Source organism: Blennius ocellaris (assembly GCF_963422515.1).
Source record: "Blennius ocellaris genome assembly, chromosome: 13".
Taxonomy (NCBI): Eukaryota; Metazoa; Chordata; class Actinopteri; order Blenniiformes; family Blenniidae; genus Blennius; species Blennius ocellaris.
Window position 1 is genome coordinate 25,345,579 of NC_137662.1, and position 9,249 is coordinate 25,354,827.

The following is a 9,249-nucleotide window of genomic DNA, read 5'->3' on the forward strand; positions in this document are numbered from 1 at the left end:
GAAGTCCTGGGGGTGTGAAACCTGCGGCAAGCGCTTCCGGGAGAAGAGCAACCTCCTGGCCCACGGCAGGACTCACACGGGTGAGAAGCCGTCGTCCTGCGAGACGTGTGGGAAACGCTTCCGGGGCAAGAGCACCCTGCTGGCCCACATGAGGATTCACACGGGTGAGAAGCCGTACAACTGTGAAACGTGCGGGAAGCGTTTCAGCGACCGGAGCAACTTCTGCCGCCACGTGAGGACTCACACGGGTGAGAAGCCGTACGCCTGTGAAACGTGTGGGAACAGCTTTCGTCAACAGAATCACTTGTTTGCCCACCTGGAAACTCACACAGGTGAGAAGCCTTGAGTGGGTTTGTCCGGGGAAATGAAGCCGGTGACTTAAGGCGGAGGAGAATCCACGGTTTTGTTCGTCGACTGGTTTCAGGACCGGATCTGGACTGGACTGGTTTCAGGACCAGATCTGGACTGGACTGGTTTCAGGACCGGATCTGGACTCGACCGCTTTCAGGACCAGATCTGGACTCGACTGGTTTCAGGACTGGATCTGGACTCGACCGCTTTCAGGACCAGATCTGGACTCGACCGGTTTCAGGACCAGAACTGGACTCGGCCGGTTTCAGGACCAGATCTGGACTGGACTGGTTTCAGGACCAGATCTGGACTCGGCCGGTTTCCTGGATTAAAACAATGAAAGTGGATTTTTGGGGGTTTAAAAGATTTTAAACGGGATTAAAGTTCCCAGAATCCCCTGGAAGCCGGAGGATCCAGTAGTTGTTGTTGACGTTCATCTCTTAATAATAAAAAAAAACCTTCCTGGATTAAATTCCTCACCTCACTCGGACTAACTGCTATTTCCAGCATTTTATTTTGGCGGGACATCCCCGGTTTGTTGTTCTTCATGAGAAGGAGAGTTTAAAGATGTTTTTTTCTTTTTTCTGGTGGAGTAACTTTAAGAATCTTCCTGTATTTTCATCCCGACATGTGAAAGGTTTCCTCATCCAGCCCGTCGTCATGGAAACAGTCCTTCAAAAACTAAGTTTTAGCGTTTTCACTAGAAAACCTCGTTTAAAACGGAACCTGAATGTTTTTCTAACTGAACGACTTCATCCTACAAAAAATAACCCGGAGATATTAAGACACAGGAAGTCTTTTTAACCTGGAACTAAAAAAAACTGGAGAAAAAGTTCAAATCTGGAACAAAAAATTCTTAAATAAAAATAAAAATAAAGCAGCAATGAAAAAAAAATCTTTGAATTAAAAAATGGTTGAAACAATTTTTTTGAAGAGTGAAAAAATATGAACAATGAGAAAATAAAATAGAAAAAAGAAAAATAGAAGCTGATTTCCACTGAAGAAATAAAAATAAGAATTTGGTCAATGTTTGTTTTTGTTTGTGAGAAAATATTGAATAAATTCAACTTTTGTTTTAAGTTTTGGAAGGAAAAGTTTCGAATGAAACACTTTTCATTAAAATGTTTTAACTTTGAGTTTCAAGAAAAAATCTGAAACTGAAAAAATAAAAATCTAACTGATTTTTTTTTTAAAGAAATTCAATTGAAAGACAAAATTGAAAAAATGAAATGGAACAAACTTGAATAACAAAAAAAAAAGTTACAATTGTCTCTAAAAATGTTGAACAATTTGAGCAAAACTTGAAAATATAAAAGATTAAAATGTATTTAAAAAAAAGTGTCCAAACTAATTGAGAAGAAAATATTTTATTTTTCAAAGCAAAATGTAATTAATGAAACAATTTCAAAAAAATATTCTTTAAATTAAAATAAAAAAACACAGAATTTAAAGTCCTTCACGAAGAAAGTCCAGAGGTGACGTCAGACAGATTCCTGGATTACAATCTGGAGGGATTACCCTCCGTGAGGCGTTCACGGACTTCCAGAACCACCAGGTGGATTTTCTCTGCAGAAACTGAATCGAAGTCCGACGTTCTTCCAGCAAACCGACGGAACCTGCAGAACATCTGGAGGAACGTCAAACAGAAACCTGTTTGTAAATCTAAATCAACTTTAATCTTCAACTTTTTACACTCGATAACCTTTCTGTTCTCCACAAATCTACATTTCATTTATATATATTTTTTTTTTTTAACTTTTTAATAAAAAATATACTTTATCATCTCAGATTCAGACTTTTATTCAAGTTTCTTGTCTTTTCTTCAAGTTCAAAATTAGAATTTTTTTTCTTTTCCAGTTTTCTTGCAGTTTGGAGGAAAAAACTTCATTTTTGTGCAGCAGAGTTACTTTCGTCTTCCGGTCCGGAGGTGGTCTCCTCCCGGGGGTTCAGAGCCGGACCTCCGGGCCCGGGTACGGCTCCCCCCCGCACCTGAAGTCCGGCGGCTGGGCCACCTCCTGCAGCCACACGTCCCGCGGCTCCGGCCCCTCCGGCCCCTCCGGCCCGGACACCACCCGGTAGTAGTGGCAGTCCCGGCCGTCGTCCGGGTCGTAGGGCGGGGCCAGGATGTCCATGAAGGCCGTGGGTCCGTCCACCGCGTCGATCCGGTGCAGGTTGTCCCGGTCCGGGCCGAGCACGCAGGGCGGGCTGCCGTCGGTGTACACGGCGGAGGAGCGCAGCACGGAGCGGCGGGGGGCGGGGGCGGCGGCGGCCTGCAGGGGGGGCCCCGGGGCCCCGGCGGGCTGCGGCCGGTCGAAGCAGCTGATGCGGACCTTCCCGTACAGGACCTTCAGGACGCCGTGCATCCCCGGGTGGTCGTGCAGCGGGATGCAGGCGCCGCCCCGCAGCAGGAACACCCCCATGCTGAACGCCTCCGTCTCGCAGATGTGCATGTAGGTGACCGGGGGCTGCTGCTGCTGCTGGTGGTGGTGGTGGTGGTGGTGGTGGTGGTGGTGGTGGTGGTGCTGCGGCGGCTCGTCCTCCGCCCTCCGCGGGACGAGCCGCAGGTCCGCCGCCCGGACCTCCGCCACCAGGGTCCGCAGCTTCCCGTGCTGCTCCGGGAACGAGCGCGCGCCCGGGCTGCGGAAGGTCAGCAGCGCCTGGCGGGCGATTCTCTGCACGATGGAGGTCATGGCGGTGTCCGCTGGCATCATACCGGGAGGAGAGCGGGGGGTGGAGGAGGGGCGGACACCGGGGGGAGAGGAGCCGAGGACCGGAGGACCGAGGAGCGGCGCTGCCCGGTCCGCTGCGAGCTCCGGAGCTTCAGCCGTTAGCTTAGCACCAAAGAGCGTCTCTTGTAGAGATGGTCCCTCCACCGGAAGCTCAAGTGGCTGGAAACCGGAAGCCGGAACAAAACCAAGAATCCGCTTTTAATCTCGTGTTCCGCGTCTAATTAATCACAAAACATCTTCGGACCGCCTCATCAAACAACTGAGAAAATAAAAACACACAAATAAATAAATAATACACACAACGGAATACTTTGTGATGCACCTGAAACATGAATAAAGTCTTTGAACGTCAACTAACCGTCTAAAATATATTAAAATAATTTGGCATTCAGTTGGTAGAGAATTTGGCATCATAAGTCATCGAGATGTTCTATTTAAAAGAAACATTGCAAGTTTTATTACATCAGTGTAAATAGTTTAACTTATTCTCATCAGTTTTGTTTGGAAACTCTCAAATCAACGTGATTATTTCGTGTTTTTCCACTTCACCTGTTTTTCTGTTTAGTTTCTCCACTAGTTCGTTCAGAACGACCTCCAGCGCGTGACTCGTTCCGGCCGCAGGTGACGGCCGCTGGTCGGACTCGGGATTAATGGCGGAGTGTGACGTCACGCTCGGTCCGCGTGAAGCCCGCGCGCTGCCGCTGCACGTGCTCGTCGGTCTCACTGTTTGTTTACGAGCCAGTTTGTGTGCAAACAAAGCGAACGATGACGCAGTCAAGTCAACAACAACGACGGAGGAGCGTCCGGTGGCTTTTCACAGTTTTCTGCTCCAGCTACGAGCAGCTGTCAAACACGTCCGCAGCGGCGGCGGCAGCGCCCGTTGCATTGTGGGAGATGTAGTCAGTCCTCGTGGCCCTTTGAGCCCGCTGAACTGAAATAACGTTCCACTCGAATATTTACCAAATAAAAGCCTTGTGTTCGCCACGACCCGCCGCAGAACCACACCGGAGGCTCCCCGAAGAGAAGCAGGAGAGAAACGTTTCCCAGCATGCAACAGAATGTTTACATTCTAATGCTCTTTGACCCGTAATGATTTAAGTTGGTTCATTTTTCTTTTAATGACATTTAATGCACATTTTCAGGTTATTTTGTTCGGAAGTCTGGATCGTCCGGGTCTTTGTGTTCCCGGGGCGGCCATGTTGGAACAGGAAGTGACCGTCGACGAACTGTTCCCACGAAATTGTCCTAAATGTTATGTCACTTTAATCATGTTTAGCATGTAGCATCGCTGGTGTGCAAGCCTGAAACTCGTTAGCATGTAGCATCGCTGGTGTGCGAGCCTGAAACTCGTTAGCATGTAGCATCGCTGGTGTGCGAGCCTGAAACTCATTAGCATGTAGCATTGCTGGTGTGTGAGCCTGGAACTCATTAGCATGTAGCATCACTGGTGTTGAGCCTGAAACTCATTAGCATGTAGCATCACTGGTGTGTGAGCCTGAAACTCATTAGCATGTAGCATCACTGGTGTGTGAGCCTGAAACTCATTAGCATGTAGCATCGCTGTTGTGTGAACCTGAAACTCATTAGCATGTAGCATCGCCAGTGTGTGAGCCTGAAACTCATTAGCATGTAGCATTGCTGGTGTGTGAGCCTGGAACTCGTTAGCATGTAGCATCGCCGGTGTGTGCCGCGTGGACGTCGGCTGGTCGTCACGGTGACGTGGTTTCCTCCCGACAACAAAGCTCCCCGGCTTCTGGCACGCGAGGCTGTTTACACGCGTGTGAAGCACCGCGACACAACAACCTTCAAATGCGTCAGCCGAAACACGCCGGGAAGGAAAAACACTCCCAGATCATTGATCCTTCAACGTGACGCAGTGACGACACCGATTTCAACAATAATAATAATAATAAAAGAGATTAATTAACATTTGCCAACGTCTATATGAAGTCCTGTCTCGTCCTGGAAACGACCTCACGTGGTCGTTAGTCCTTGTTGATGCCAGGAGTTTGTATTGTTTTGTGTGTTTCTCACACAGCCCAGCGGCCCACCAGGGACCCCCGGGGGCCGGAACCAGCTGGAGCCTGCCCTGCCCTGACCTGTGTGTGTGTGTGTGTGTGTGTGTGTGTGTGTGTCGGTCCGGATTCCAGTTCCCAGCATGCAGAGCACCGAGCATCAGGAAGCTATTAAATCTTGCACTCCTGCTGGAGCGACACCAGAACCAGAACCAGAACCGGTTCTGGAAGGTAAAAAGACGCGAAGAACGCTGGAGAGGGAAAATGAACGTTTTCACGTTGGTTGTTTAATCGATCACACACGGAACAGGTTTCCACAGAAAACTGCAGTCGTCTTCACAGTGTTGCATTGAGCACAGTGTTTTTCTTTCCCCTCACAGACGACGGAGTTCTGGAGTGAAGGCACGAGACTACAGATTAACTTCTGCAAAATGAAATCCCTACGAACAAACGCCACCGACTCCAGACGTCCAATCCACCTTCAGCGTTAGAAAAAAAAAAAAACCAAACATCTGCATACGGCCTGCGGGGGAAGAGAAGGTCGTCTCGTCGTCCTGATTGTCCGACACCAGGTTCTGCTCCGGACCCGACCCAAACCCCCTCCAGGCCTCCCCCCCCATCCATCGGTGTTCCAGTGCAACTCCCCTCCTGTTCCCGCCAAAATAAACCTCGCTCTGCTACAAAGGTACACGTAGTAGTACAAGAGAACGGTATAAGTACATATCTGCTACATATGGAGCATGCGTTCACGGTACACGAGAGCTAGACGTGTAGCGGTAGTTGTGGTAGTAGAGCTGCTTCATGCATCGTCCACGAGCCTCCAGAACCAGAACCAGAACCAGAACCAGAGCCCAGGTCCAGGTCCAGGTCCCGCTGCCGCCTGCTTCAGAAACAAAACTAAATAAACCACGACCGACATCTGAGGGGTCATTTAAAAGCAAACTAACGTCTTTGACAAGAGAATTGTTGCGAAAAAGTAAAATGATCGAGCGACAATCATTTTGTATGAAATCCTTAAAGTCCCAGTGAAATGAAGGTTCCACCTCCAAAACACTCTGCTGTCGCTTCTCGGGACGTTTTCCTGCTAAAATGTTCAAACACGACAATCTGAGAGAAAATAGCCGATAAACGTTGGTATTTCCTCTGCTGGGCGGAGCTTCTGACAATAACAGAGTGACATCACGAGTTGTGCACACGCCCAAGTTGTGTTTACATTATGGAGGATCAGAGTTTTGACCACGAAGAGGCTGAATTGAACCAGATTTCATCATCATGGTCATTTCAAACCCAGTGATTGATGAAGAAGACACAGAAGGTGGTTCTGCCATCGGTGACCCCGTCTGGAACATGTTGGAGGAAGCAGAAGACGCTTCGTCCTCCATTCGTCCTCGTCTCCTCGCCTCAGCAGCCGCCACTTTTCACCTTTGAGGCTCCTGACCTTTGGCAGAACGACCGGCTTCCTGGATCCAACACGTCCAAGAGCTAGAAGACTGGAATCACCGAGGATGAGTCCAGGTATTACTTGATCATCTACTAGCCGCCCGAGCTAGCGGTTAGCTGCTAGCCACGCGAGCTAACGGCTAGCCGCTCCCGCCGCCCGTGCTCTTTTTCTCCTCTCTCGGTCTCTTCCAGGCTCAATCTTTCATCAAGGCTCATAAAACGCCGACTATAACTTCAAAGCACTGTAAAAACTTAAGAGAGAAACAAGCCGATAGAAACACAACAGATCGAGATCTGCACAACTCGTGACGTCACACATAGGCTCCGCCCACAAAGAAGGATTCCCCCGATTTCCTCGGCTGGACATTCAAAATTCAAATAACTCTGTTATGCGACAACAGTGGTGGGGCAGAGTCGGAGGAACCTTACAAGTAGAACCCCAACTATCGTTTTCTGCAAAGTAGTGTTTTACATTTCACTGGGACTTGAAGGCTCTCAGACTGACGGTTATACTGACCCCTAGTGGCCGTCAGCATCATGACTAAAGCCACTTTTCACCAGTAAGAGTGGTTGTAAGGTGTTGTTTTGAAGCGGCGTCCCGCCAGGATCTGTTCTCGGCCCTTTACTTCCTCAGAGACTGTCTCTGTTAGAGATTGAGGCCAACTGATGGGACCGAAGCTCAGAGGACGATTCCATCTAGAACAAGGGAGGTTAAGATGGCGTCCCGCCAGGATCTGCCCCTGGACCCCTTCAGCTCCAGTCCGCGGTGAAGAACTAGACGTTGTGGGTCTTTGTGTTCGGCAGCAGACGGTCTGGAGGGCGGACGAGGTGCGGAGCAGCAGAAGCACCGACCCGCTCCGACTCCAGCGTTTCCTCGACGACTCCGTGAAGTCGTTCTAAAAGTGACGGGCGGAACTTCGTCGACCGAAAAACAGATATATACAAGATAGTATCTACATTTCTAAAGACGCACGTCAGTCTGACTGATTGAACAAACAAAAACAAAACAAAAAAACCATCATTTGGCTTTAAAAAGTTCCGACAAATTCGAAACGACACGGTTGCTGCTCGGGTGTTTTGTTTTTTTTTGAAAACGAGCGCCTGCAAGCTCGTCTCCTTTCAGCGTTTTACTGGATCCCATCAAGCGGCTGAAGGAAACGAAGGTCAGAAACCAGTTCGAGGTTCCGTCTGAGCGGATTGTGAAAACACGTCGGCGACACGGCGACCGCGCTTTTAGCACGTTAGCATTTTAGCTCGTACAAACGTCTTCATCCACTTGCATTAACGTCACAGCTGCTAGCAGGCGCTAATGAGCCGCGTCATGCTAGGCGCTCACAGACCAACTGCAACATGGTCGCGTTCGTCTTTCACGTTTTCTGGAGTCGTTAGTGACGATTTTTCTTTCTTCTTGGGAGGAAAACGGCTCAAACGATTATATAAACTCTTCACGAGTTCGTCCAAATACTAAGACTTTTCCACAAACGTGATGAATTTCGGAGCTTGCAGACGCCGTTTCAGACAAGAAACAAACAAACAAAAACAACAAAATTCAGAACTGTTCTGTCAAGTCGGGACACTACTTCCACTGGACGACACGGAGTAACTGGGAATATAAAATATTCAGGAACACTGGCCACGGACCCTGGACCAGCAACAACACGGACACGGTTCACACCGAATACTGTCGGTTACATCAGGTAGGTTTACATTCTGACCACTGGATGGGGGGGGGGGGGGGGGGGGGGGTCACCTGGGGAGCTCATGGGGGCCACCGGGGGTGATCTGGGGCACCACCGGGGGGCTGTGGTGACTTGTGGGGGCCACTGGGGGTGCTGTGGTGACTGGTGGGGGCCACCGGGGGGCTGTGGTGTGATGTGGGGGGGCCACCAGGGTGCTGTGGTGACAGGTGGGGATCACCGGGGGGGCTGTGGTGACTAGTGGGGGCCACCGGGGGTGCTGTGGTGTGATGTGGGGCACCACCGGGGGGCTGTGGTGAGATTTGGGGCACCACCAGGGGGCTGTGGTGACTAGTGGGGGCCACCGGGGGGGCTGTGGTGACTATTAGGGGTCATCGGGGGGGCTGTGGTGACTAGTGGGGGCCACCGGGGGGGCTGTGGTGACTAGTGGTGGCCACCGGGGGGCTGTGGTGACAGGTGGGGACCACCGGGGGGGCTGTGGTGACTAGTGGGGGCCACCGGGGGTGCTGTGGTGACAGGTGGGGGCCACCGGGGGGCTGTGGTGTGATGTGGGGGGGCCGCCGGTGAGGCGGCTGGTTTACTGCAGATGTTCACGCCACCGGAGGCGACGCTGGACGAGCGTCTCCGCCGCGGCGCCGAGCCGAGGTCAGGACGTTAACGTACATTCGTGGTGCGGCGCCCTCCAGACAGGGGGGCCAACGGGGGGGGGGGGGGGGGTGTGTGTCACATGGTCTCTTGGAGACGGAGGTCGCCAGAGAAAAGCTCCGGCGGTGTTTCTCAAATCGTGACTTCATGACGAGAAAATGTGAATTTCTAAAATGGTTGAACGAGGCTCTGAAGACAAAACCAGCTGGTTGTTTTCACCGTGTTCCTGCTCTGATTGGCTCAATCACCCGAGTGTTTCTATTGGCTGAGGCCTGAGGCCACGCCCACCAGTCATCTGACACTGTTTTACAACCCCACGCACAAAATACTAAAATATAATTTCTCTTGAATTGGGGCTGGTTGGGAGGTTGA

The 9,249-nt window shown here is 50.5% G+C and overlaps 1 protein-coding gene across 2 annotated transcripts in view; it reads right to left on the bottom strand.

Annotated features, from left to right (window-relative positions):
• Positions 1 to 1,641: 1,641 nt before the first annotated feature.
• Positions 1,642 to 9,249, bottom strand: part of LOC308138200 (uncharacterized protein) — a 9,446-nt gene continuing 1,838 nt past the window's right edge. For both annotated transcript variants that reach the window (XM_080507220.1, XM_080507219.1), the window contains exon 5: positions 1,642 to 3,239. In XM_080507220.1, coding sequence (XP_080363346.1) covers positions 2,298 to 3,239 — 942 coding nt within the window. In that variant the 3' untranslated portion in view covers positions 1,642 to 2,297. The remainder of the gene's footprint in view (positions 3,240 to 9,249) is intronic.